Genomic DNA, 27,993 nt, shown 5'->3' with positions numbered 1-27,993 from the left:
TGGCCTGTCAGCTGCAGCAACAAATCATTTATAGGCAGATCCTGGGAGAAGGGGGTGGGGGGAAGCATTGGCTGGGGGAAGCAGCCAGCCCCAGCGCAGAGACTGGCCCTGTTGCCCCCTGCCTGCTGCGGGTGTGTAATGTGCCTCTCTCCTCTCTCTGTGGCAGTGCTTGAAGTATGCCAGTTCTTCAGGGACGCCTCAGTGGCCGAGGCCTGGCTGATTGCCAAGGAGCCGTACCTGGCCAGCAGTGACTATGGACAGACAGTGGACAGCGTCGAGAAGCTGTTGAAAAGGCACAGCGCCTTTGAGAAATCCACCACCACATGGGAGGAGCGCTTTGCCGCACTGCAGAGGCTGACCACGGTGAGCGCACCCCGGGCCTGGGTGAGCGGGGTGTCCGCAATGGGGATCGAACCGGCCAACCTCAGCAGCTTGGATTCCAGGAGCAGGCTCCCGTCAGCTGCCACTAGAGGGGGGCAGAGAGCCCCACCGCAATCAGAAGCTGCATAAGGACAGCAGGGCGGATCCCTTGCCCAGCTGGTGCAAAGCTGGGCACATTCCTGGGTGCTTTAGCCATGCCGGTTATCAGTGATCCCAAGAACAAGGCTTCCCCCACTTCCCTCCAGAGACCACCCCCCTGCCTGGTGGGTCTCACAGGGGGAATCTCCCCCGGACACCATCATGACACTGGCGGTAGCACTGCATCCAGCCTCCCCCTAACCCTCTGCTCTCTCTTCCCGGCATTCCCACCCTTCACCCACAGCTCCCTGCCAAGCACTTGGACCTTCTGCCGTTTGCAAATCTGCAGCCTTTAAATAACCCCTCTCCCTTCCCCCAAATCCGTTTCCAGCTGGAGTTGCGAGGGAAGCGGAAGCTCCAAGAGGAGTCCACGCAGTGCAAAGCCTCCTGGACCATCGACCCCCAGTACGACTTTGACCCCGGGGCTTTGGAAGCACTGAAGTAAGTGTCAAGCTTGCCAATTTCACTGCACCTGCATTCTTCCCTTCGGGCCTTCGGGGGGTGATTCTGCACTGAGGAGGCAGCGGGAGTCTCACCAGGTCCTGGGGGTATCACAGACTAAGGATGAGCTAGTGAGTTAGTAGCCAGCTGCCAGCAGGGGATCCCAGCATGCTAGTGCCCGTACCTTGCAATTACTGATTGCAAACCTGCAGCTGGGCCTGGTGCTGCTGGAGCATTCGGCGCTGGCCCCTACCAAGCTGTGGGGCCTGCTCTGTTCCTTCAGGGCACATCTTGGGTTTGCCCCAAGCTGCCAATGTCCAGCTGCCATGCGGAGTTGTTCCGAGTGGCTCAGGTCAATGGGAATTTTGCCCTTGACTTCAATGGGTCCGTCCGTCCGTTAATGCTCAGCGCGTGCTTTGGAGCTTTAGCTGGATCGGGGCCAGAGTGGGCAGCATCCCGCAGGGTCTGGCCACGCGGCAGCACCTTCTTCTGTGCCCATGTCAGAAGCCAGGCTGGAGTCGGGCGCCGGCCTCCCTCAGGCCCCTCTTTGGATGCCAGCCCTGTCTGTCTCAGGCGTCTGCCTCACCTCCCCTCACCCTGGTATCTGGGCATCTCCCATGTCAAATCGATGGCAATAGCGAATTCCCCAGCAGACTCCATGGGGTTGCTGGTCCTTCTCCCTTCTTGGGGTCAGAACTCAGCTTGCGGGGGCATGTGGGTCTCGGCTGGGGGGATATTCTCCGTTGCCTCGGGGTAAGCTTGATCTGCACCCGCAGGGTTTGTTGGTCAGCTCCTTGGGGACGGGGGAGAAAGAGGGTCAGTGTGGGGTTTGGGCAGAGAAGGGGGCGCAGGGGTTGGTGTTCGGAGGATTGAAGGGGAGCTAGTGTTGGAACTTGGGATAGAAGGATTGGTGCTGGGGGGTTGGGTGGTGAGAGGGGGACTTTGGCTTCACACTTGCTATCAGGTCACCTGAGAGTCGGCACCAGGGTCCGAGGGAGGAAAAGGGGACGAGAGCAGTGTCAGGAGTCTGGGGGATGGAAGAGGAGGTGGCACCAGGTGGTAGGGGAGGAAGTGGGGGTCAGCTTCAGGTGGTAGCACTGGGAGCCAGGGGGAGTAGTCAGGGGCGTGGAAGGGGGGGCGGTGCTGGGGGCCAGAGATGTGGAAGGGGGGGCAATTCCGAGGGGCAGGGGTGTGGAAGGGGGACAGTGCTGGGGGTCAGGGATGTGGAAGGGGGGCGGTGGAAGAGGGCAGTGGTAGGGGTCAGGATGGCGTGGAAGAGAGGTGGCGCCGGGGGGACAGAAGAGAGGGTTGGTGCTGGGGGGCAGCGAGTGGTGCCTAGGGTCAGGAGCATGGAAGTGAGGCAGGGTTCAGGGGAGTGGAAGGGGGCAGTGCCAGGGGTCATGGGTGTGGAAAGGGGACGGTGCTGGGGTTCAGGGGTGTGGAAGGGGGGCGGTGCTGGAGGCGGGGAGGCATGGTGCCGGGGGTCAGGGGCATGGAAGGGGGCAGTGCCAGGGGTCAGGGGTGTGGAAGGGGGACGATGCTGGGGGTCAGGGGTGTGGAAAGGGAGTGGTGCTGGAGGTGGGGAGGGACAGTTCCGGGGGTCAGGGGCGTGGAAGGGGGACAGTGCTGGGGGTCAGGGGTGTGGAAGGGGGGCGGTGCTGGAGGCGGGGAGGCATGGTGCCGGGGGTCAGGGGCATGGAAGAGGGCAGTGCCAGGGGTCAGGGGTGTAGAAGGGGGACGATGCTGGGGGTCAGGGATGTGGAAAGGGAGTGGTGCTGGAGGTGGGGAGGGACAGTTCCGGGGGTCAGGGGCGTGGAAGGGGGACAGTGCTGGGGGTCAGGGGTGTGGAAGGGGGGCGGTGCTGGAGGCGGGGAGGGATGGTTCCGAGGGTCAGGGGCGTGGAAGGAGGCAGTGCCAGGGGTCAGGAGGGCATGGAAGAGAGGTGGCGCTGGGGGAACAGACAAGAGGGTTGGTGCTGGGGGGGCAGGGAGTGGTGCCTGGGGTCAGGGGCATGGAAGGGGCGCAGCACCGTGGATTTGCAGCCCCAAAGCCCTCACTAAAACCCAGCCCAGGTAATTGTAGCCTGCTGGCTCAGGTCTCTGTGTAGCATCAAAGGCAAAAGAGATTCCTTGGCCACGCTGGCTATGCTGCTTGGTGCCGTTGTTTGTAAAGCTACAGGCCCCAAGAGAGATCTGAAGAGGCCAGATCCGGAGCAGCCATTTGCGACTCACTTCACTCGAGAAACGCCCAGTCTCAAAAGCATCGAATTCGGAATAATGTTGGGGATTCTGGGCCAGCCCTTTCCACAACAAATTATGGGCCTCTTACACGAAAGAAAATGCCCAAATTCCCTCTTTTTAAAGGGAGTGTTATTTGCCGTAGGTCTCAGGAAGAAAAAGAGAAGAAAAAGGGGGTAATTTCACAGGACCTCTCTGAATCTGCTACAGGAGACCCATCACTGGTCAGTCACAAATTTTAGTTTTCTCCTTCCTGGACCCACCCCCCCAGTTGCATAATTCCCTGGGATTTTTTATAAAGCTCTTTGAAAATTGTTTCCCTTCTGCCAAAGCCTGTTAACAATGTGCCAATGTTTCCCCCTGACAAAAGCCTCCTGTTTTCTTATTTGCTTTGTGTTCGTTCATCCCCCAAGTTCTTCCCTCCTCTGCTATCAATGAAGCAGGTGGAAAGGTTTTTGTACCACTCATTCATCCATTGTTTCTTGGATTAGTTTAATAAATGTTCATGTTACAAATAATTTACTGTTCACCGCAAAAATATCCACATGTTCACACATTCTTATTTTCCACCCCCAGAAAATTCTGGTTTTTTAACCCAGCAGGAATTTTCCCCAATGAACAAGGGGGGTCGTTTGCCAGGTTCACTCGTCGCGGGGTGGATCTGTCCCATCTGATACATCTGTCACCCACTTGGTTGGGGGAAGGGTTCGCTTGCCCACCCGTTGCCCTGCTCGAGCGGAGGGTGTGTGCGGCTGAAAGTCTCGGAACCTGGGTCAGCTGACACAGGCTTGCTGGGTTCATGTTGTGAGGCTGAAAATATCAGCCTAGAGATTTGGGCTCAGGCTAGAGCCCAGGCTCTGAGACCCGACCCCTCACTGGAGAGGGCTCCAGGCCAAGCAAGGGCAATTTTTAGCCCAGTGGCATGAGCCCGAGTCAGCAGACCCAGGCTCTGAGACTCTTTGCCCTGGGTCTTTTTCTGCAATGTAGACAGAGTCTTAGCTCCAGAGACGTTAAGGGCAGGCAGGACCATTGGATCGTCTCATCTGACCTCCTGTGTAGCCCAGGCCAGAGAATTCCGTTCCATTACTCCTGTATTGAGCCCAATCGCTTGTGTTTGGCCAAAGCAGATCTTCCAGAAAGGCCTCGGTCTGGATTCGTCATCTCTCGATGTCTTCAATCCCCCCTTCCCTGGGTAGCTTGTCCTAAGGGCTAATCCCTTGCAGGTTAAACGTCAGTGGAATGCAGCCATGAGCTCCTGTCCTGCCTTCCTCCACCCTGTAAGCCCCCAGAGGAGGGCCGTATGCGTAAGCTGGTCTGGAAGGGTGCACTGGGAGAAGCATGTGCGGAGAAGCAGCGTCCCCTTGGAAAACACCTTGTCTGCCAAACTCCATCCGTTTCAGGGGGCGGAAGGGCGGGTCTGTAGAGCGGGGAAAGGGGGCAGAGTGATAGCTGCTCGCAGAGAAGGGTTGTGTACAGCCTGCACTGTTCCACCCATCCAGGCCGACAAGACTGGGATTGCCGGCCTTGTGTCGCCTGGCGAATGCAGGCTGCGTGGGCGCTGCTTGCTCTCAGGACATACGCCGGGGGAACCCCAGGGAGGGAGGAGGCCGGCCCCCATGCTCAGCTTAATGGCTAGTCACATTGAAACTGGCCAAGGCAAGCGAAGAGGTTAAAGCTACAGGAACACAGAGACTAACATCCAAGGGCTAGCGGAGGGGCCTATGACTCAGGTCTCCTGGGTTCCACTCCCGGCTCCCCGCAGGGTCACGGGCAGCTCATTACAAAGCCTCCGGCTGTTCCCTAGAAGCTGATTTGCTGTCTTAGGCCCTGTCTCCATTAGAAAGGCACGTCAGTGCGGACACTCGCTACAGCGACAGGAGGGGCTCTCCGGTTGCTGGAGCTAATTCAGAGGCAGGCGTGAGGTTGATGGTGTAACGACGTTGCATGGGGGGTGGATTTTTCACACACACCCCCGAGCGACATCGCTGGCTGCACCTGCCGTTTTGGCATAGACCTGGCCGTAGGAATGTCAGTTACAAGGGATGATTTCTTGGTGATGTGTCTCTCCTGGCTAAAGCCTCAGAGCAAGGGCAGTTATATGGGCAGAAGAGTCTGCTGCCGCTGCACGCCCTTTGCTCAGGGAACCAGCACAAACCCTTTTGAACTGGGTCTCTGCCAGCTCTTCCCATCTGGACCTGGCCTGTGTGTCAGCGCTTGGGCAGTCTGGACACCAGCCACCCCCCTTTTCAAGCTGCATGGCTCACACCCCAGTGCCCACGAGGCAGCAGGAGGAGCTGGGCAGGTGCATGAAACGTAAGGACGTGGACACAACCAGGGCTGGGACGGTGAGGGAGGCAGGAGCCTTACGTGGCCCTTGATTCCCTATGGGTGTGCAGAGACTGACTGTGCTCATCTAGTCTGACCTCCTATCTACTCTACGCCCGTTTGCAGCTTGGTCGCAGCAGGACCCACCCCATAGCAAGTGCCCCTGGCCTCCCTCATCGTGCCCCCCCCACTGGGGGAGCCGTTCACCCGTGCACACGCTAGCTGGGCCCTCCCACGAGAGCCTTTGTGGGAAGCCGGGGCTCTGTAGCTGTGAGAAGCCCCGGTTCTTCCCCCTGTGCCGGGGATCTGGGGCGCTCTGGAGAAGGCCTGTGCCAGAAGCTGGGCCTCCCTCCAAATAGCAGAGACACTCCTTAGCCCCACGTGGAAGATTGCTCTCAGCAGAGGCGTTTTAGGTTCCCCACCAGCACCCAAGGGAAGGGCCCCCTGCTCCTCCTCACGTCCTGGCAATCCTGCTCCAGGCGGCTGGGCTGTGGCCTCCTCAGTGTATCGGTCTGCACTGCCACCTTCACAGGAGGCTTCAGCACTGGTTCAGGCCACACCTCCTCCCAGTGTGGACACAGGGTTGACTTACCTGGCAGCCCCACTGCAGAGCCTCAGGTGCATCCAGGCAGGGAGGTAGGCCCGGAAGGATGGCCTAGGGAATAGGGAACTGGCCGGGGCTCAGGAGAACTGACTCCTAGTCCTGACTCTGCTACTGGCCTGAGGGAGTGACCTTTGGCAAATCATCCACCCCTGGGCCTCAGCGCCCAGCTGTCATTGGGGGTAGTGTTCCCTGCCTCGCACAGAGAGTGAGCAGCTAAACCCATGCACCTCTGGGAGGCCTGAGAGCTACCTCGATGGATCCTGGACTGGGTAGTTGGGGCTTGCAGGTCTCCTGGAGCTGCCTCCCAACATCCTGGTCAGGTCCTGCCCCCTCCTTGTGCACTGGCTGTTGGCTGTGCCTTAGCTGCTCGGGCCGCGTCTCCATGGGGCAGCCCGTGGTGCCAATTGTCCGTAGCACCCGGCGTCGTGGGATGCTCTGCCCAGCTGCACCAGCGGAGGATCTGACCCGTGTGCCTAGGACACCCCCAGCACCACAGGGTCACACACAGGCGGAGAGGCGGTACTCGGCTGCCCTCCTCTCTCCAGGCAGAGCTCTAGGAGAATCCGTGACACACCAGCCCACCATTCTCAGCACCTGTAGGGTTCAGGTTTCCGGGCTGCGCAGGTTTCCGGGCTGCTGGAGCTGTGACCCCTGGTGCCTGGAGCTGTGATGCTGGAGCTGAGGCTCACAGGGGCAACAGGACCTCACTGCACATTGGGTCACTTCCCTGACACCTGTTTGCAATCTCCCTGGCCCGGCAGCGTTCGGCTGGATGTTCCTACCAGCTCTCCTAGCACAACAAGCCGTTGGAGCGGCGGGTTCCAGAGACACAGCAAACCTCTCAACTCCACAGCAGCACCAGCAAAGCAAAGGAGAGGAACACGGGGTAATTTGTCTCCCGACACCCCACACAGTGGGCTTGGACTCCGGCTTGTTCCCCTGCAGGAATTCTAACCTCTTGCCATTATTTTCTTTGGAAGACGGACCCCCCATCCGAGGCAGGCCCTGCAGAGATCCCCGAAGGGGCGCTCCCCACTGCACCCCCCGGTGTCGGTGGGAGACACGGACGGCTCATCAGACGCTTGGCAGCCTTTGGGTCGGCTTCCCAAGGCTCTTTGTGCTGCTTGGCCTTGGCGCCACCTCCAGCCCCAGCTCACACTGCTCCTGCCTGTCAGCCTGCTCTTCCTCTCACTGCATCGTCTTCGTCCTCTTGCACCAAGGCCAAGTCTTATAGCTCGCCTTGTCTACCTGCCTTCTCCTCCTTGGTCATCTTCTCTCCAGCGCTGCCCTCAGCTAACCCCTTTCCCAGGGGCACCTTGCTGCACCTCGGGGACTCCCCGGTCCCCTTCCTTTCCTCCAGCTACTCTGCTTGCAGAGGGCGTTTCTTTGAGTGATTGGAGTAGACTCCAACCCAGCTCCAGCTCCCTCTTCTGCAGTCTGCTGGTCTCTTCCTCTGCACCACTTCACCCCTAGTTCCCTGCGTGCCTCTGCTAAAATCTACCCCCCAACACACACCCCTTGCCCAGCTCTGCCAGCTCCCGACTGCTGCCCTATCCTGCCCTGCTTCAGGTCCCTGCACACTTGCTGTCCTGGGAATTAAGGCCTCCCGTGCGCTTTCTGCTGTCATGCAGGCCTTGTCATGCTCCGGGCCCTGCTGAGCTAGTGCTGGCTGCAGGGGAGGCTAGAGCCTCTCCATCTGCCATAGCTACTCCCATAGCTTGGTGTCCTGCATGGGGCCCTCCTCCTTCCCCTCTCCCTGTGCTGCCCCCCCACCTTGGAACAGAGCCCCCCTGAGAAAGTTGCTCCTACCCCCGCCCTGGAGCAAGGCATCCCATGAGCATCATGGGTCCTTTGAGCTAATACTGTGTTAGTCACACCCAGGGCAGCTCCCCCCTGGGAGTGATGGGCTCAGGCTCTCTGCAGACTCAGGCAGCATCACTGCATCATAGAAGATCAGGGTTGGAAGGGACCTCAGAAGACCATTTAGTCCAACCCCCTGCTCAAAGCAGGACCAATCCCCAGACAGACTTTTACCCCAGTTCCTTAAATGGCCTCCTCAAGGATTGAACTCACAACCCTGGGTTTAGCACGCCAATGCTCAAACCACTGAGCTATCCCTCCCCCTGTCATTGGTCACATTGGGTTCTGTTTTGGAAATGTTCTTCACTGCACTGAGCGCTAGGGGCCTTTTCTTTCTTCTGTGAGAGCTGAGAGTCTGGAGAACAAGCCGTCAGGTCACACAGCAGCCGTGGGATGATGGAGCCCTGATCCCCACTTGGTGCTGCCCCATTGCACTGCAGGCCCAGTCATAGCTACAAGCCAGGAAGGTGTCCCTGCAGAGACCTGCTCAGCCCACAGTCACCCACATCGGAGCCCCATTGCGTTGTCTGGCCCCAGGAGGTGCTTTCCAAAGCAGGGAGGCTTGCCAAGGTCCCCTCTAGGGCTCATGAGTTCAGAGCCAAAGATGACCCGTCCCCCCTCAAACGGACTGCGAATGTTCTGCCACCAGCCTCCTCCCACTGATTCCAGCAGGAGCCCGGTGGCTCAGCCTGGCTCCCGCACCCCCAAAGAGCCCACGTTGACAGCAGCAGTAGGCCAGAGCCCATGCGGCGTGCACAGCCAGGGTCCCAGACACACTGCGGGGGTTGGTCTAAGCAGAAATGACACAACCTCCTTGGCAAGCCCATATGACCCAATGCCTCCCAGGCCAGGCGCTCCCAGCCACCCCATACTGGGAACCCCATACCCCCATCGCAGAACTAGCTGAGCGCCCCCTCTTGGGATTGGGAGGGCTCCAGCTGCTGGCTCCCATGTACAGAAGCCTCCAGTGGCTGAGTTGTGATCCTAGCCCCACGCTCGGGGCACAGATACACTGCCTGGTACCCGCTCCTGAAAGGGGCAACTTCACCGTCCAGCTACCCGGCCCCCTCCCCCCCCCCAGGCCCAGTGCTGACCCTCAGCTTCCTCATCGCTTGACCACACCCTCGCCCAGCACTGCAGCCGTGTGGGCCTTCTGGGATCCCAAGTGACCGCTCCAAGGGCACGCGCTAGTGTGACTAACACATACACCCACACGCTGCACACAGGTTTCTAAGCTGCCGTCACCCATCACTTAGCAATGCAAGAAATGCCCAGCTCTAGCCTAAAACAATAACTCAGACCCAGAACTGCGGTTCCCTGCCTCAGTTTCCCCATTCGGGTGGTGAAGCCTACGACACAGCAGTTGTTTCACAGAAACCACTTCACCATGTCGGCCAGCGTTCAGCAGCTGTACAGACAGACTCCCCCCCCCCCCCCCCCGCATTTAGCCTTATGTCAGGGTGACAGCACCCTCTCAACACCCTTTCACATGCCCGGTCTGGGAACCCCTGCAGCCTGGTCTATGCAGTGGGATCTGCAGCCTGCAACACACACACACACCCACAACACCCTGTGGGTGTAAACTCCCTCCCACTCTATTCCTTGGGCCTGTCGGTATAACTTCCCCCTTTACCCCAACTCTGGCCTGGGCGCATTTGCTGAGCTGCAGCTGGGCCAGGGCCTAGGTAGGTGGCCACCCTCCACCCCCAGCTGTGGTAATTCCTGGAGGGTGCCCCCCCCAAGTGCCCTGGCTAGGAAAATGGGGGTCCTCCTGAGCACCTCATGGGCCTGTTCCACAGGTAGCCAGCCCTTTCCCCACCAGGCCTGGGCAGCCCTGAGTGCCCCCAACACCAGCCAGCGGTATTCTGCGACGGTGGGTTGCCCCATTGCTGTCCCGCCCCACCCAGCGCGATGGGCAGCAGCAATGCCAGGAGGAGGCAGAGTTCCCCTTGCTACACTAGGGTGGACTTTGGCCCTGGACACCTCACCGACTGTTCCAAGGGATGGGGACCACACAGGGCCTGCCTTGCTACGCCCCGTGCAGTAGAGCCCGCTGGGTGGGTCCTGTCCTGCTGGAAAGTTTGCTCCGTTCTATGCAGTTGATCGGTTCTCCCCCTTATCCCCATGGTGGAGTCAGTTTCTTCTCATACAAGGCACAATCTAATCAGCCAGCAGCTCGGAGCCCTAAATTCCAGCCTGGGCCCTTTGGAAAAATGCCAAGGAAATATTTTTCCCACCAGCCCAGTGCCATGGCCTGTGTAGGTGACTTTGCTGCCTCCCCGATTGGACACACTCCAATGGCATCATTTTACAGAGCAGCCACATTGGGGAAAGCGCATGTCGGCCCGGGAAGATGCACGCGCTAGAGAGCCTGGCCTGTTGGCAGGCAGCCCAGGGGGCGAGTCTCCCCACGCTACCTGCCCCTAGCTGTTTGGTTGTTCCTAGTGTCACTTGCAGATGGGGCCTAGCACCCAGGGGAAACCCTTTGTCCTCTATTTGCATAAATAAAAATCAATCACAGCTGACTTGCTTCCTGGGGCAGAGGTCCCACCTGGGCTTAGCAGCGGCTAGCACCGGGCTGGCCCTGTTTATCTCGCCTCTGTGAAGCGTCAACCCTCCTGAGAGCTGTGGGGGATGATTTTTCAAAGCCCCTAAAGTGTGTTTTCCAAAGTGACTTTGGCACTCGGGCTCAGCTTGTCAGAACAGAGATCTGCCATCCCCTCCCTGCTGGCCGCTGGGTTTTAAATTCGTTCAGTGCTGGGGAAAGGTGCCAGATCGCCGCCCCCCTCCCGGCAGACCGAGCGCTTTGCTGTGACCTCCGGCCTGGCACAAGGGGGCAAAGCTCCCAGTGAGGGGGGATTTATTCCCCAGTGCTCCCGCACCCCCTGCCTCACCCTGCTGGGCCAGCAGCCCCTGAGACTCTGTCCAGCTGCCACAGAACTGAGACCCCCCCATGCATCCTTTCTTACTGATTGCCAAGGAGCCGTCAGTTGGCAGCAACATCTAGTGGGTATCACCCTGGCTGGGTTCAGCCCCACGTGGAGGGTTCCTTAACCGGTCCCAACCCCCAGGCCGCCTCCTGCCACGTTGCTGGTCAGGCATCGAGCTGTGGCCGTCGAGCTGTGTGATGGGCAGCGGGTTTCCACGTATCCCCTCTGAGCAGGAGGCGCATCCAAATGTGACAAAGCGCCAGGTACCAGGCATGCTTTCCAGTAAGTGTGGTGCGGCTGTTGAGCGTCCTCCCACCTCCCTCGCCGCTCCATACCTTCTCCTTGGAGAACCCCGCTGCTCCCTGGGACCCTGCCTGAGCCCCACTGGGCAGCATTTCCAGTGCGATGGCAGCCCCCCAGCCATCCTCACCCACACGACACACCAGAGAGGGCGGGCCGGCCCCTGGCCCATTCCCCTGCCCCTAAGTGAGGGCTATGCCATGAAATGAAAGGCGGGCTCCATTAACCCCAATACACGCCCAGCCCGAGCACCTCAGGGGCGCCCAGGACTTCAGCTGCGACAGAGCCGGCTATTTCTAGGGCCCACAAGCCACACTGGCAGTGATGCCAGCCAAGGACCTGCCCCAATGGACACATGCTTTGCAGTGGGTGTGCATGTCACAAGCCAGGATCAGGAAGGAAGGCGTCACCGCCACGCCCTAGGGTGCATTGGCCAAGGTGTATTGTGAGAGGGGTTTGCCAAGGGCAAGGTGCATTCTGGGAAGGGGGTCTCCTTTCTTTAAAGGTCAAGTATGGGCTGTTGTCAGGGCCAGGAGGGGGGACTTGATCCCATGTAGCAAACCCTGTTCCTGTGAGGGGCAGGGCTGTCTGTCTGGGGCCAGGGCCCCACCCAGAGCAATCCCGCACATGCAGCACCTTTGGGGCCGCTGTTCAGCAGCAGGGGGCGTTATTCCCATTTCCAAACTCAGGCCCCTGGCACCAAGGGCATATTTACAAAGGGATTTAGGTGCCTACAGCTGCAGATGGGCGCCTAGTGGGTTCAGAACAGTGTCTACGTGAGTCAGGCACCAGACTCCATGGACTTTCAATGGGAATTAGGCAGCAAACCCACATAGGCACTTCCAAAACATCCCAGCTGCGGTGCTAGGCACCTAAATCCCCTTGACAAACTGACCTAACCTGCCGGCAGCACTTTTGACAATGGGACTTGGGCTCCTAAGCCACTTAGGCCTGTTTGCAAATGGGCCCCTCTAGCTGAGCGCGCGTTGCCAGTCACGGCTAATTGCAAAGTGCCGTGCACAGCCATGGGGTGATCGCGTTGCTCCATAGGCCAGCCCTTCAACGCAGAGAGCTGAAACTTGGGGCCTGGTGTGTTTAGGGGGGAGGATTTGGCTAAGGACTGGGCAGCCGAGAGTCAGGGGGTCAGCTGTTTATTTACAAGAATATACAGAGAGGCCTGCTTCCCTGGACAGCAGTGGGAACATCCAGCATGTGCCTGTGTCAAAATCCTCAGCCAGACACACCAGCCTTGTGCCCAAAAAGCTGCTCTCTCTCTCTCTCTCTCAGCATTTGCTTCCTGCAAGGGTCACACACAACCCCTCCTTTCAGACCCACAGACCAAACTGTGTCTGGCAGCTTAACCCAGTCTCTCCGAGGTCTGTTTTCTGGGTGTTTACACCCCACTTTTTTGCCCCACCCACCCCCTTCGCCCAGGCCCTGCAGCAGAGAGCAGGTGCTCTAGAGATGTCTCTGTGAGGCTCAGTCTTCTTGCACCACATAAGAACCTCATTCAAGGTTCCCTGCATGACTGGGCGAGTGAGTTAAACTCACACGTCTCCTTACCAAGGCCCTGGATCGATTGCACTGGTGACCCCTTGCAATGGCAGCAATAAACAGCCGTGATGTCCTGGGGCTGTACCAGCAATATAGTGCACAGGGCTCACCGGCCTCTTCCCGGCTGAAGGAGCCGTGCTGTGGGAGGTGTCGGGTGCTTGCGTAATCCAGACTCTTCCTTTAAGTCGCTAACGGGGCATTGGGCGCGGTGGTGAACGTGGCCTGAGCGTGTTAAGTAGCCTCCATGGCTAATAGCCCTAGAACTTCTCTCTCTCTCTCTCTCTCTCTCTCACACACACACACACACACACACACACACGCCTGACTGTCAGAGAACACTGCTTAGAGCGAACAAGCACATGGGGCCAGAAGGGACGCAGAAAGGGGGCGGAGATGCTCTTCCAAGCTCCGCCCATGCATACCCAGAATGGGACACTGCTCACCCTATAGTGAAGTCCATCATCCTGAGCTGAGCACCTCTGGCCTCCTCGGGCCTGGCACCCCCTTGGGAGCTGGGAACAGGCTTAGCTGGGCTCTTTTTTGGTTGCGGGGGGGGGGTGTAACTGCGGGGAGCTCCTGACTGCCACCCACGCGTGGCCCCAAAATGAGCCTTCCCCCATGGCAAATTGTGTCAGTGTGTGACATAGCCCCACACCCACATGCACACACACCAACTCCTTCCTCCCCCTCCCTCCCTCCGCTAGTCCTGGGGAAGTTACAGTGGTGATGTGGCTAGGCAGGAAGGGGTTAATGTTTTAACGGTGTAATCACACCCACCGCTGTAATGGGGGGCGGGGGGGACAGGCTAGGCTATAATCAAAGTGCCTCTTTACAGTTTAGTTTAATCTGTTTCCAAAACCTCCAGGGATCAGGATAGGAGGAAGTTTTTTCCGTGATGCACAACTGGCCTGAAGCCCCCGGGATTGGCCACAGCTGGAGATGGGACCCCAGCCAAGCGGGGGGGGGGGGGGGGCGAGTCAGAGAGTCCTTTCTTAGCTGCCTGGTTCTTGCCCGTGTGCTTGGGGGCCAGAAAGGAATTTTCCCCAGGTCAGACCAGCAGGGATCTTGGGGCGGGGTGGGGGGGAGTTCTCCTCTGCAGGATGAGACACAGGTCACCTCTGGGATCAGTTGGGCCTGGATCGCCTAATCCATTCCTTGCCATTGCAGGGACCTCGGGCATTGGTGGCACCTCAGTCCCGCCTATTTCTGAAATGTAACAACGTTCTAGGGCTCACTGGGTGGAAATCAATGGCCTGGGCTACACAGGAGGTCAGATGGGAAGGCCTAATAGTCCCTTCTGGCTCTGAAGACTGAGGCTGTAAGCCCCCTTGTACCGGGATACATGTCCATTCCAGGAGTCACACCAGGATAAGACAAGGTGTGGACTGAAATCCCTACAACGCCCCCTGTGGACAAGTCCTTAAAAGACCGTCCCTGAGCATGTGAGTTAACCCCTTCTTGAGATGAATGGCAGAGTTCACACCTCCACAAGCTCTTGTTCAGCTATGCATTGGTGACCACCTGAGTCCCGTTGTTGCGATTTCCATCGCACCCATTGCTGCATGCGGCAGGGAGGAGGTGAACAGATATTGGCTGTTCATTGCCAGCAGCAGAGGAAGTCCTTGTCTAGCTCCAGGGGTAGGCAACGGGAACCAAAGCGGTTATTCCCTCTGTGGTTACATGGGTCCCTGGGGCTGTGCTCTGACACTGGAGTTGGCCGGGTGGTTGTTACCCACCGAGGGCAAGGAGCATGTGAATGTACTTTGGGAAGGGTTGAATCTGAAAGTGCAATGCCTCTTTGCCACGGTTATGCGAACGGGGGTCCCGACAAGCTGGCACATCCCAGCCCTCTGGCACTGAGGAGCTCTGGGTGAAGTAACAGCCTGGGAGTCACTCCAGGGGTAGGTGGACAGGCTGGGGGCTCCATGCCCTTGGCTGTGCCTGCTGGTCTCCAGGCTGGCCACCAGTCTGAGGGGGCTCTGCATTTTAATTTAATTTTAAATGAAGCATCTTAAACATTTTAAAAACCTTATTTATGTTACATACAACAATAGCTTAGTTGTATATTATGGACTTATAGAAAGACTTTCTAAAAAGGTTAAAATGTATTACTGGCACGTGAAACCTTAAATTAGAATGAATAAATGAAGACTTGGCACAGCACTTCTGAAAGGCTGCCAACCCCTGGTCTAAATTCTAAGACAAGAGACAAGCTGGAGAGAGACAGACAGGGCAGCACAAGGAAACAGTGAGACAATGCTGGTCACTGCGTCGGGTCCACACTGGCCCAGCTATTGTCAAGGTGCCTTTATTTTGCACAGCATTGCTGCAAAGGGAAGTTGTAAGGAGGGATGTGAAGGAGGCTAAGGGGGTAGCTTTGCGGCTGGTTACAGAGAGCTCCTCCCAGCAGGAGGGGCAGCAGGAGACAAAGTGCTTGTTTGTCTGTACACCCTGTGACAAAGTTTCTCCTCTACCTTGGTGGGTCCCGCGCTTATTGGCAAATTTGCTCACCTCAGTGATCTTCCCCACAGTCTGGGTTAACTCCTCCTGTGTCTGATCAGGAGTTGGGAGGTTTGGGGGGAACCCGGGCCCGCCCTCTACTCCGGGTTCCAGCCCAGGGCCCTGTGGATTGCAGCTGTCTATAGTGCCTCCTGTACCAGCTGCATGACAGCTACAACTCCCTGGGCTACTTCCCCATGGCCTCCTCCAAACACCTTCTTTACCCTCACCACAGGACCTTCCTCCTGGTGCCTGATAACGCTTGTACTCCTTAGTCCTCCAGCAGCACAGCCTCTCACTCTCAACTCCTTGTGCCTCTTGCTCCCAGCTCCTCACACGCACTTCCTCTCCTCTGGCTCCCCCCTCCCTGACTGGAGTGAGCTCCTTTTTAAACCCAGATGCCCTGATTAGCCTGCCTTGATTGGCTGCAGGTGTTCTAATCAGCCTGGCTGCCTTAATTGGTTCTAGCAGGTTCCTGATTACTCTAGTGCAGCCCCTGCTCTGGTCACTCAGGGAACAAAAAACTACTCAGCCAGTGACCAGTATATATGCCCTCTACCAGACTCCTGAACCCCACTGGCCTGGGTCTGTCACAGGCCCAATGTAAAGATTTACTCCGAGGAACAAAGAGTGTCGGCCACACCTCTGGGACGGGGGACTCTCTCCTGGGGAGCAATGACTCTGAAACAGGTCTAGGGGTCATGGTGCGTAATCAGCTGACCATGACCTCCCAGTGTGAGGCTGCGGCCAGAAGGGCTAATGCCATCCTGGGATGCACAAACAGGGACCAGAGAGGTTGTTTTACTTTGGATGTGGCTCTGGTGCGACCGTGGCTGGAATCCTGTGTCCAGTTCTGGTGCCCACAATTCCAGAGGGATTTTGATAAATTGGAGGGGTCAGAGAAGAGCCGTGAGAATGATGAAAGCAGGGGGCGTGGAGGAACAGCCAGCCCCCACAGCCAGCCCCTCCCCACCCTCGGCTCTACTCCAGCTGCACCCCCAGCCGCATCCCCAGCTCGCGGCCCCGCTCCTGGCCCTATCCCCAGCCTCAGTGTGGCTCTGTCCCTGGCATCGCGCCAACCCCCAGCCTTGGCTGCTGGCCACAGCTCAATTCCCAGCCCAGGGCCGAGGCTGGGAGTGAAGCTGCACCTGGTCGTGGGCTTGACTGCTGGGTCCCAGCGCAATCCAGCTGCAGCTCTGCTCCAGCCCCCAGCCTCGGCCCCTGGCCGCAGCCCCATATCCATACCCACCCCCAGCTGCAGCACCAGCCGCGGCCTCCTTACTCCGTCCATGTCCGCCCCTCCGGGAGCCACAGCCCCACTCCTGACCTCGGCCCCAGGAAGGCAGGGGGCACAGACAGAGGTCGGGGGGGCATGGCCCTCAAAAGTTTGGGGACCTCTGGATTATAGGATTAGAAAAGCTCCCTTTGACTCAAGGAGCTCAAACTATCTAACTTAACAAAGGGAAGGTTAAGGGGTGACTTGATCACAGTCCTAAGTATCCACTTAGGAACAAGTAGTTAATAAGGGACTCTTCAGTCTAGCAGACAAAGGCCTAACATGATCCAGTGGCTGGAAGTTGAAGCTAGAGAAATTCAGCTGCGAAATAAGGTGTAAATGTTTAACAGGGAGAGTCATTAACCATTGGAACAATTTAGCCAAGGGCGCGGTAGAGTCTCCATCCCTGGCAATGTTTAAATCACGATGGGATGGTTTTCTAAAAGCTCTGCTCTGGGAACAATCCGGGGGCCGGTCTCTGGTCTGTGTTATCCAGGAGGTCAGATGAGATGATCACAATGGGCCCTTCTGGCCTTGGAATCTAGGAATCTGTGAAAATGTAACGAGCGGGTGATGGAGGCTACACTGGCCAATCAGAGGAGGGAGTCGACATCTGCAATAGCATATGCGAGATGAGAGGTAGTGTGGGACTAAGCCGAGTGGTGCCTTAAAGAGGAGACAAGTGGACAGATCTCGGCTTGATGCTGCAGAGTCTGCATATACTTCGGAAGTTTCAGAGTGCTAAGTCACGCTTACGTGTATATCTAGCACCCTCCATCCATGCATTTCCACAGGCCTTACAGCCCTCCATTCATTCACACGCGCAACTTCTAACCCCCCATATCCTCTGGGGCAAGAGCCCCATTCTGCTCCTAAAAGTCAATGGGGTTTCAGCTTCTACGCACCCGAGTCCCTTTCAAAAATGGGCCTTGGACCACATAGGTGGGCATGAGAGCACACACAGGAGAGAGCTGACCGAGCTCCCACAGTAAGACGGTGGGCAGGATAGAAATAAGAGAGCAGGTGCACCCTGCTCTCACCACTAGCCTGTACGCCCCCCATGCAGTAGAGCTGGGGGAATCGCGGATTTTTCAATTCACTGACAATTCTGAAAAATCAGAGAAAACGTTTGTTTGAGGCTGACCTGACATTTCTCAAAATTTTTGTTAAAGTGGAAAAGGGAAAACAATGGTTTTGGGTCAAATACAACTTTTCACCTTGATGGCTATGACAGTTTTTAAACATTTTTAAAATAAAATGACAGGGACGTCTGAAAGGCAAGGTCCTTTCTGAACAGAAAAACAATCTAAACGTTTCCATTCAAAATGGTCAACCTGAAACCTTTCCGATTTTCCGGAATTCAGCTGACGTTTGGTTTTGCCCCAAGCCAACGACACTGACATGAATCCGTGAAACATTTCCGTGTGGCTGGCTCTGCAGTTTCCTACCCAAAAACCTCTCCCCGCTCTGCTGGCGGTGTCAGTTCTAGAGCGGATGAGGGGCAGCGTGACAGACCGGCAGCATTCATGATCCACTCTGCTCTCGGGTAACACGCTGTGCTCCGTGATCACAGCAGGTGGAAGAGGAGAAAGCAGACCCAGCCCAGGCCCCGGCGGAGCCAACTGAGGCCAAGCAGTCCGAGAGGAAGACGAAAGCGGACGACGAGGAGCCCTCTGCCACAGACCCGCTGTTCAAAGTCCTCCAGATGCCTGTGAGTGAGCTCGACGAGACCGCTACGCTGCCCGCACAGCTGGACCGCTCGCACAGCCTCCAGATGGAGGGCTACCTGGGCCGCAAACACGACCTGGAGGCTCCTAACAAGAAGGCTTCAAACAGGTGCACAGGGATGGTGGGCACTCGCCTTGCAGGACGTGTCCCATAGGGAATGGCTCTGGTTCGGCTGGGGTCAGCTGTGCCCAGCCCATAGAGGCATTGGCAGCTCCCCAGCAAGACCAGGTGGGAAGAGGTTGCAAGCACAATGAGCTGGGGAGCGACCCCTGCGGAGGGTCTCTCGGAGCAGCATGGAGGCTGCCTGCAGGGAAATACAGATTCTGTGGGTGGGACCCATGGGTGAAGGCTCCTCCACCACACTCCTCAGAAGGCCACTGCATGCCACGCTGCCCAGGAGCCGGCCCGGCCCCTGAACCACACTTCGACCAACCATGACTCCATAAATCTGTTACCCACACACTCTATGGCACCCATCTTATCTTTCCATGGGTGCAAGGCATAACCCAGTTGATTTAGGCACCCAACCTGTACCTAGTTCTTTGGGCTCCAGGCGAAAGGCACCTAGGGCTCAGGGCGTACTCTTCTGTGGTTTTGCAGGGCCTTTTACCAGTGAAAGAGCCTTACACAGTAATATCCTTATCCTCTATTTATTACCAATCACCAAAACAGAATGCTCACGCTCAGCATACAATGCTCACCACTTCCAATAAGGCAGACGAACTTTTCCTGCTGGCTACTCAGGATCAGGTCATCCGGGGACTCCAGCTTCTGTGTGATTATGCTTGGCAGGGTGTTGGGTCTGGCAGCTCTGATCCTGGGCTGGGTCCTGGAGTTGGGTTTCAGAGAACTTCCCTTTGGAGCCCAGTTTCTACAGTGAGTGAAACTTGAGTCCTGCTTAGCTGTACCTCACCCAGTCGTTGTAAACGGAAGTCCTACAAAATGGTATTTTTCACCGATCCCAGCCCATTATGAAACAATTCTTTACCCAGTCAGACCCAACCACCTTAGTTGATTTAAATCTTGAAAAATTAGTTATGCAACAGACAGAAACAATCAAAGAACCAGACAGACCCTACAGATAAACAACAGAGAAGTGGTGACCCCAAAGGCAAAACAAGAGACTTCTAGATCTCACAACCACAACTGCTGATAAGTGGTTTCTTGCCAGACAGAATGGGTCGAACAAGGTTTTCTTTAGAGATCTGAAGAGCTGTTTCTTTAGCTGGTGACGGTGGGTGCTATTAGGACAGGAGCCTTCTTAACAGCCTGATATTACACTGCTTTGATGTAATTTAGATGGAGGAGGAGGATGTGACTTTCTGCTTCTTAGCTCACGGCTGCTGCTGTCCTAACGTAGCTGCTGCTGCTTACTAAAGAAAACAGCCCCAGAACTTCCACTTCAGTACAGAATTACCACCACAGCCTGATGCCTGCTGCCAGGGCCGGCTCCAGGGCCCAGCGCACCAAGTGCGTGCTTGGGGCGGCATGTCACGGGGGGTGCTCCGCCGGTTGCCGGGAGGGCGGCAGGCGGCTCCGGTGGACCTTCCACAGGCATGCCTGCGGAGGGTCAGCTGGTCCCACGGCTCCAGTGGAGCATCCGCAGGGACGCCTGCGGGAGATCCACTGGAGCCACGGGACCGGCGAGCGGCAGAGCACCCCCCGCGGCGTGCCGCCATGCTTGGGGCAGCGAAATGGCTAGAGCCGGCCCTGCCTGCTGCGACACCATGAACCATGGCCCCTCTGGCTGACACAACAGTCCGTAGCTGACTCTGTGTGTTGGATGATGATGTCAGACACAGCCCTGGTAGGCGCGGGTGCAGTTCCTTAGACTGCCACGAGCCAACTCTCCCCCACGGCATAGCCACATTGGAGAGGGTCGGAGAAGAGCCAGGAGAATGATTAGAGGATCAGAAAACGTGCCTTAGAGAGACAGTCTCAAGGAGCTCAATCCATTCAGCTGACCAAAGAGAAGGTTAAGGGGTGACCTATCACAAACTATAAGTGGGAAACAAACATTTAATAATGGGCTCTTCAATCTAGCAGAGAAAGGCCTAACGGGATCCAGTGGCTGGAAGTTGAAGCTAGACTAATTCACATGGGAAATACGATGTACAGTTTTAGCAGTGAGAGTAATTAGCCATTGGAACAATTTACCCAGGGGCATGGATTTACCATCACGGGATGTTTGTTCTACAAACTCCGCTCTAGGAATTATTTTGGGGCCGTTCTCTGGCCTGTATTACGCAGGAGGTCAGACGAGATGACCACAATGGTCTCTTCTGGCCTGGGAAATCTATGAAGAAACCATTTCAGCCAAACTGCCCGACACCCCTGGCACTTGGAAGGGACTAGACTAGAGAGCCCCACCCAATGTATTAACCCTGTCACTCCTGGATGAGCGGGAGTGGAGTTTTTGCCATGAAAAACCAGGCTGGATTTACAGACTCCAAGTGACAGAGAACCCGCCCTGTGGCTGGGTCAGCTGTTAGTCTCCCCTGCCTGTGAAAAAACTGGGCCTTTCCTCTAGCCTTGATCTGTCGGGCATCGGCTTCCAATCTCTGGAATTCACTGAGATTCAGCAGCCCCTCTTGCTCTCCAAAATCTTCTCCCACATAGGTCCCGACAGCCCATGATCAGGTCACCTCTGGGTGCTAGGAAAGTCACCTCAGCCAACACATCACAGACACCAGGTTCCAGGCTCTGATGGCGCGTGAGGTGCGTTTGGGTTATGGAGCTGGAGTAACACACGTGTCCTCATGCCTGTCACACAGGTCCTGGCACACGCTGTACTGCGTGCTCCGGAGCAGCGAGCTGGCCTTCTACAAAGATGCCAAGAGCTTAGCCTTGGGAGTGCCTTACCACGGGGAGGAGCCCTTCCAGCTGAGGAACGCCCTCTGCGATGTAGCCACTGGCTACAAGAAGAAAAAGCACGTCTTCAAGCTGAGGTGAGGGGCAGACATAGCCCCGGGGCCGGACCCTGCAGCCAGCCTGCCCAGGGAACCCCCCACAAGCCAGCGCCGGGTACATCACAGCACATAAGCCTCCCATGGCTGGGACCTGGGACCCAATAGCCATGTCACACTCAGTGTGGGGAGGGGACCCACGCCAACCGTGAGGGGCAAGATTGGCTAGCACCTAAGCCATCCCACTGGGTCATGGGGTTCTCAGGGAGCACCTTGGCGGAGAAGAGTGCCTGGTGCATCTGGCAGGGGGTCCAGAGGGAGGCACTGTTTCGGCACTGAATGGGGGGAATTCCAGGCCACCCCCTGCAGGCGAGGGCAGCCAAGCACTGTTGGGCAGAGGACATTGAGATCATGACAATTGCTGGCCAGACCCTAAACCCAGTCCCCTCCACTACCTTAACCCCTTCATGCCTGTCCTTTTGCTACCATCAGGATCATGGCCCTGTCTTCTCTATGCCCACTCTCTGGTGCAGGCTCTTCCCCCCCCCCACCCCGCTCCGCTCCACAGCCAGCGAGTGTGGCTTTGTATCCTGATGTTCAGCCAGTGACTTGCTGGCAGGGAGTTCTCTTCGGGCTCCAGCCACGTCTTGGCCACATCAGAAATAAGTCCCTTAAAATTAACGCTGGCTTCCAAACATAGGCGCCAACTTTGTGGGTGTTCCGGGGCTGGAGCTCTCCTTCTCCCCCCAGCACCTCCTGCCTACCAGTGATCAGCTGTTCAGCAGTGTGCAGGAGACATAAGAACCGCCATACTGGGTCAGACCAAAGGTCCATCTAGCCCAGTATCCTGTCTACCGACAGTGGTCAATGCCAGGTGCTCCAGAGGGAGTGAACCTAACAGGCAATGATCAAGTGATCTCTCTCCTGCCATCCATCTCCACCCTCTGACAAACAGAGGCTAGGGACACCATTCCTTACCCATCCTGGCTAATAGCCATTAATGGACTTAATCTCCATGAATTTATCCAGTTCTCTTTTAAACACGGTTATAGTCCTGGCCTTCACAACCTCCTCAGGCAAGGAGTTCCACAAGCTGACTGTGCGCTGTGTGAAGAAGAACTTCCTTTTATTTGTTTTAAACCTGCTGCCCATTAGTTTCAACTGGTGACCCCTAGTTCTTGTATTATGGGAATAAGTAAATAATTTTTCCTTATCCACTTTCTCCACATCACTCATGATTTTATATACCTCTATCATATTGCTGGGACGCTGGGAGGGGGAGGAGCGAGGGCGGGGATGCTCAGGGCAGGGGGCAGAACGAGGTGGGAAGAGGCAGGGTGGTGGTGGGGGCTTGAGGTATGGGGGAGTGGGGGCAGGGCCTGGGGTGGAGCTGAGCTCGAGCACCCCCCGGCAACTGCTTCCAAAAGTACATGCTGGGTCTGCCTGGCAAGGGGCCGCCTGGTGTGGGGACCACTGTGGGCTGGGAGATCTAGGAGGGGTGGGGAGCTGCTGCTAGGGGGTCAGGAGCCCTGGGGCACAGCATCTGGAGCCCCAAGAAGGGAGAGGTAACTAGATGCTGGCTTTAAATCAGTTCATGAAGGTTTATTTAAGTGGGCGTCTGAATGACCAGGAATCTCCCCTCTGCTTTCCAGGCTCGGCAATGGCAGCGAGTGGCTCTTCCATGGCAAGGACGAGGTAGGTGCCTGTATGGGCCATTCGGGGCTGGAGAGGACATGGGAGGCTGGGCCTGGAACATCTCAGTGAGCAGGGGCTCAGGCCTGGCTGCATAGATGGGCACAGAGGCTGTCACGAGAGCTTCCTGGCCTGGGGGTGGCACAAAGAAAGGGGAAACCACTAGCAGAGGGAGTGTTCTGGCGACATAGCTATGATGTAGGCCTAGGCTGGGGTAAAGCATGCTGGGAGATAAGTCTGCCATGCCCACAGCTGGGCTGAGGATGGGTCTCTCCAGAGAGCTAGGGGCAGTCGGGTTGTGAGTGGCATGGGGAGCAAAGGCCCCTGCATCACCATCTCATTTCCAGACCTGGCTGCGTGGCTCTTCAGAGGCACTGGCTTGCTCCACGTGAGCTGCCCCTGACTTTCACTTGGAACCCAGCGGTGTCTGGCTCCCCCAGCTCCTGCTTGTCCAGCTGCAGAGCCAGCAGCAGAGGAAGCTGCTTGCCTTCTCCCTCTGCCTCCTGCATGCCTCGCCATCCTTTCCCTGGGGGCGGTGGAGACTCCGCAGCCTCACCATTTTCTATGAGGAGTATGTTAATTCTGCAGAAAGGGGTCCTTCATCTGCATCTGGCTGAACCACCTTGGTGCATTGCGGGCGCTGTAATTCAGCTGCCTCACACCCTCATTCTCCTCTATGGGACACACTCCCAGGCCACACTACGCTTCCCATAATGCACCATGGAAGCTCAGTGAAACGGAAGACCACAGTGCATCATGGGATATATAATCTGGTTTGCGAGCCCAGCCCACAGAGGAGAATGTCGGCATGAGACACCTGAACTACAACTCCCATGATGCAGTGCATCAACGCAGCCAGACACAGATTAAGGTGGAACTGACTTGCAAATAGAACTGTTCAGACATGTCTAAACTTTCTGTTCCATCAAGCTGGGCTGATCCAGCTTTCCTGGTACCTCCCCACATTGGCCTCTGCCCCGGGACAGACATTCCGATTTCTGAACAGGTCTGATCGCTCCCCTGCATCTGTCCAGGGGCATCAAGTCAGGCCAGCAACCCATCTCTCCACTTTTCTGGGCTTCTTGCCATGGGGTGACTAGCCCTGGGATTCTGGCCCCCTTAGGGTAGCTGTCTTCTGCCTCCCTAACTCCCGCCCCCACCCCGCCAACAGGGGCTGCAGGGGCAGGAGAATACGACGTTCTCCTTTGCTTCCTGCCCCACTGGGCAGTGCTGGAGTTTGGGACACAGTGAGCCCTGAGTGAGATCCTCCTAGGTCTTTAGGTGCCCAATTCCCATTGATTTACATGTCTAAATACTTTGAGAAGCTGGGTCTCATGGGCTGGGAGGTTCATGGATGGCCCAAATCCCTCTGAAATGCAATGGCCGTCAGGTGCCCAACTCCCTTGGGCAGAAGACTTCAGCCCTACTGTTTCCCGGTGCTTGGGTGAACCTATGAAAGACGCTGAGCTGACTGAGGTAATAATGCATTGGCCACCACCTGGAGGAGGAATGCTGGGTGAGAGGGCAAGCTGGGTTAGACATGGGGTGACTCCTGCCCCCCCGTAAGGCGTGGGATTCTTTGGGGCCGGTGCTGGGGGGGCTGGAGGCTCAGAAGCCGCTGTCCCGGGGCAGTGACTGAGGGACGCTTTCTCTCGGTCTCTGTCCGATAGGAGGAGATGCACACATGGCTGCAGGGGCTCAGCACAGCAATAATAGAAGCCCAAAACGTGAAAGGCAAGGCGCTGAGCCTGCCTCTGCCCTCCAGCACCGCCACGGACATCAGCCTGGCCAAGAAAGACAAAGAGAAAAGATTTATCTTCTTTCCCAAAAAGAAATAACCTGAGAGGTGGCCAAGGGCAGCCCACTCAGCTGCCTAAGAACTGTGCATGGGGGAGCGTCCGTGGGCGTGCTGGGCCCAGCCACCACCCCTACCCCCACCCCCACATGCCTCCGGCAGCAGCCACTGGTGCTCACAACACAGCCCCACCTCCAGTGCCTGGACACAGCCCCATGCCCCACTCTGCTCCCACGCCGCACCGAGCCAGCCCTGCGAGGGCCAAGGAGTGGTGTCTGCTGAAGGCCAGGGCTGGGTGTGCTGGCACAGGGCCCTTTCCTGTGGGACACGCGTTGCATCGCCCACGGCCGGAGATCCACACGGGCGTCTGGCGGAGGAGGCATCATTTCAGCAAGACCACGCGGTGCTGGGGACGTACTGCCCAGGGCAGGATGGAGGCAGCGAGCTTCCCAAACTGCTGCTCTGACGAGGTGCCACGACCGCCCAAGACAGGCGCATCGCCGGGCACCGTGGCTGCAGCAGGGCTGCCTGCAGCCACTCGGGGGCGACAGTCACACACAGCTGGGCAGATCTGCCAGTCTTTCCAGCGGGGGGTGTGAGGTGTGCTTGCTCGCGTGCGCTGTCTCTCGGACCCCCCCCCCACACACACACACCCCGAGCCACAACCCACAGAGAGCCCTTTGTCAGACAAGCCATGCGCAGCCAAGAACAAACGTTTGCCCTAAATTAGGGTGGAAGAGAATTGTTGTAATCCTGCATCTGAGTGTGTGTGCGCATCTGAGTGTGTTTACACATCTGCATTTCATGTGACTCTGTGTGTGCATGTTTGTGTGTGTGAGTTCACAATTCCCACGTGTAGGCACTGTTGTACTGGCTGAGGCCTTGCCTGGATTCTTGGCCTGGGTCCCGTTTCTGTCCCTCACCTTGTGGTTCCTGTGCTCTCTCCTGTGGGCAGGGCTGCCCCATCACCAAAGCTCCCAGCCTTCCCCTCTGCATCCTTGCTGCTGCTCGGGGGCTGGGGAACACCCTGCAGTGTGTGGCAGCAGGGGGGCCCTGCGTTGCAGCCAGCGAAGCGATGCCACAGGGTTGAATGCCCGCTGGCGCTCCCCCAGGGGCACTGGCACATCCCTGGAGGCGAGGAGGCTGGGCGAGAGAGTAGGGGCTTTCTCCCCCGGGTCCCATAGACACAGGGATGCGACTCCTGCCTCCCTCACCGTGTGGGCCCTGCGTGCTTCAGACACAATGCCAGGACGGGGCCAACTCTTGCCCTGTTGCCACCTGCTGAATTCACTGCAGGCCTCATGCCCAGCTAGGTCAGTCCAGGGGAGCCTCTCTGCTTCCTAAACCCAGGCTGGTGGAGCTGCTGACAGAGGGCAGGAAAATGCACCAACACGTGCACTGGGGGATGTGCCAGTGTGTGCAGCCATTGGTTCTGGTGCTCCGAGTAGCACTGCTCCCTTGGTGGGGGTCCCGGCCTGAAAGTGCCTTACCTGCAATAATGGAAGACTAACCCCCTGTGCTGAGGCGCTGTGCCCCGAAAACTCCAGGGCTAGTGCCCCCGTGTGCCCCCAAAGAGGTGCTCCCAGCCCCCAACCCCTGATCCCTGCCCCCAGCAGGGGCTGGCTGAGCTGGGGGGTCCATGGTATGGGCCGAGCAGGCTCCCCCCAGAGCAGAGCTTGGCATGGGGGTCAGTGGCTGGCAACTCAGCCCGCCCAGTGTGAGGCAGCCTTCTCAGTCACAACAAGCACAGAGCCCGCCCACTGCGAGGGAGGGCAGTGTCTAACCCCCCTCCCAGGCCCTCCGCACAGTTGGCGCGAGACGCTGTGGGAGCCCAGCAGGCTGACCCGAGTCTCATCAGTGCTGGGCAGAGCAGCGCCCCAGAGCAGCTGGGAAACCGCCCTGGCAGGAGGCTGTGCCCAAGGCGAGGTTCACGCCCTGTAGCGGGCCGTAGCACTGCCAATCTCCCGCACCGCAGCTCTCGAGGAGGGCACGACCTGCAGCCAGCCACGCCAGGGCCTGGCATCATACCTCCACCACAGCCTGCTGGGAAAGCTGCCTCCCCAGGCCTGCCGGAGCCCAGCTCCACCCCACTAGCGCTGAACGGTTCCCATCAGCTCCTCCACCTGCCCCGGCCTGGCTTGACAAAGCACTGGGACATGTGGTGGGAGCAGGGGGCGCTGGCTGGCAGCACATGTGGTATGCCAATGAGGCTGCGTCCGGTCCCCTGGGGTTTGATCCTGCCCTGCAGCGGGGCTGGAGGCTGTATGGAGATCTGTAAGGCAGCACGGTACTGAGCCGGGCCCCCCTGCAGCTAGAGGCTGCAAAAGCCTTTCTTTTAATCCCTGGGGCTATTCCGTGCAGCAAAGGGGCCCAAGTGCTCACGTGACACAGGCACGACCGTCCCCTTTTCTAAGCCAAGAAACACCTGACTTCCAGTCGCTGGCAGAGGTGGCAGGGGCAGGGAGCGGGGTGTTTTCAGTGACACCTGCAAGAACCAAAGAGCCTTCGCGAGCCACGCTGCAGGATCTGGTGTTAGGACAAATGCAGGTGTGTCTCTCAGGGAGGTGTAGCTATATTTCCACACACTGGGACTGAGAACACAGAGTGGGGCCTGACCCCCGCGTTGGAAATGGCACTGGGCACAGGGAGGCACTGCAGTCAGTCAGTGCCATGGGGGGTGTGGCGGTTTACATGCATTTTCTCCTGGCCCGTGTTTCCATGCAGATTTCTGTCCTTGGCTGAGTAACCCCGTGTGTTTCCTCCACGCCTCCTGCCTGTGGAAGGCTCCACGCGGCAGGTCTTGGCTCCAGCCCTTTCCGTGTGTTGCTGGGTTCAAACGCCTTTCATTTGTCATCGCAGCCCCGCCTGCCTGCCCCCACTGCCCGATTACACCCAGCAGCATTGGATGGATTCACCCGGAAATCATCAGTTTTACCCAGCGTGAAGCCATTTGACACCTGGACCATTACTGCCCTCTCCTCCTTCCGGCTGAATTCATCTTGGCTGGATCTCTGCTCCAGAAGGCTGCTTTCCCAGCATGCACAGCACTCCCGCACAGATGGGGGGCACGGGCTCAGGGCAGACATGCATGGGGGGGGCTGGAGCCCCACTGATTGCAGAAGACGGACGCACAGCCAGAGCAGCTCTCCGAGGGGCAGGGGGTCGCATTGCTTGAGTTGGTTCGTTGATTCCTGCTGGCTAGGCACCACGTTCGACCCGCTGTCACGTACTTCCACTGTGCATAGAAACAGCTAAACCTCCAGACAGTGCTGCAAAGCATTTTAATAATGGTGTTTTTCTAAGAAATAAATAAGCCAAACCCCTCTC

General features: G+C 57.6%; 1 protein-coding gene across 1 annotated transcript in view; it reads left to right on the top strand.

The window, feature by feature from the left end:
* Window positions 1-27,993, top strand: part of SPTB (spectrin beta, erythrocytic) — a 125,339-nt gene extending 97,346 nt beyond the window's left edge. Inside the window, 7 exon segments of the mRNA XM_050956656.1 lie at window positions 167-363; window positions 851-960; window positions 3,343-3,421; window positions 18,119-18,381; window positions 21,048-21,221; window positions 22,832-22,874; window positions 24,542-27,993. Coding sequence (XP_050812613.1) covers window positions 167-363; window positions 851-960; window positions 3,343-3,421; window positions 18,119-18,381; window positions 21,048-21,221; window positions 22,832-22,874; window positions 24,542-24,709 — 1,034 coding nt within the window. The 3' untranslated portion in view covers window positions 24,710-27,993.

Source organism: Gopherus flavomarginatus, chromosome 5, assembly GCF_025201925.1.
Source record: "Gopherus flavomarginatus isolate rGopFla2 chromosome 5, rGopFla2.mat.asm, whole genome shotgun sequence".
NCBI classification, from domain to species: Eukaryota; Metazoa; Chordata; order Testudines; family Testudinidae; genus Gopherus; species Gopherus flavomarginatus.
The sequence above is the reverse complement of the archived record's forward strand: the minus strand, read 5'-3'. Positions and strand labels throughout refer to the sequence as shown.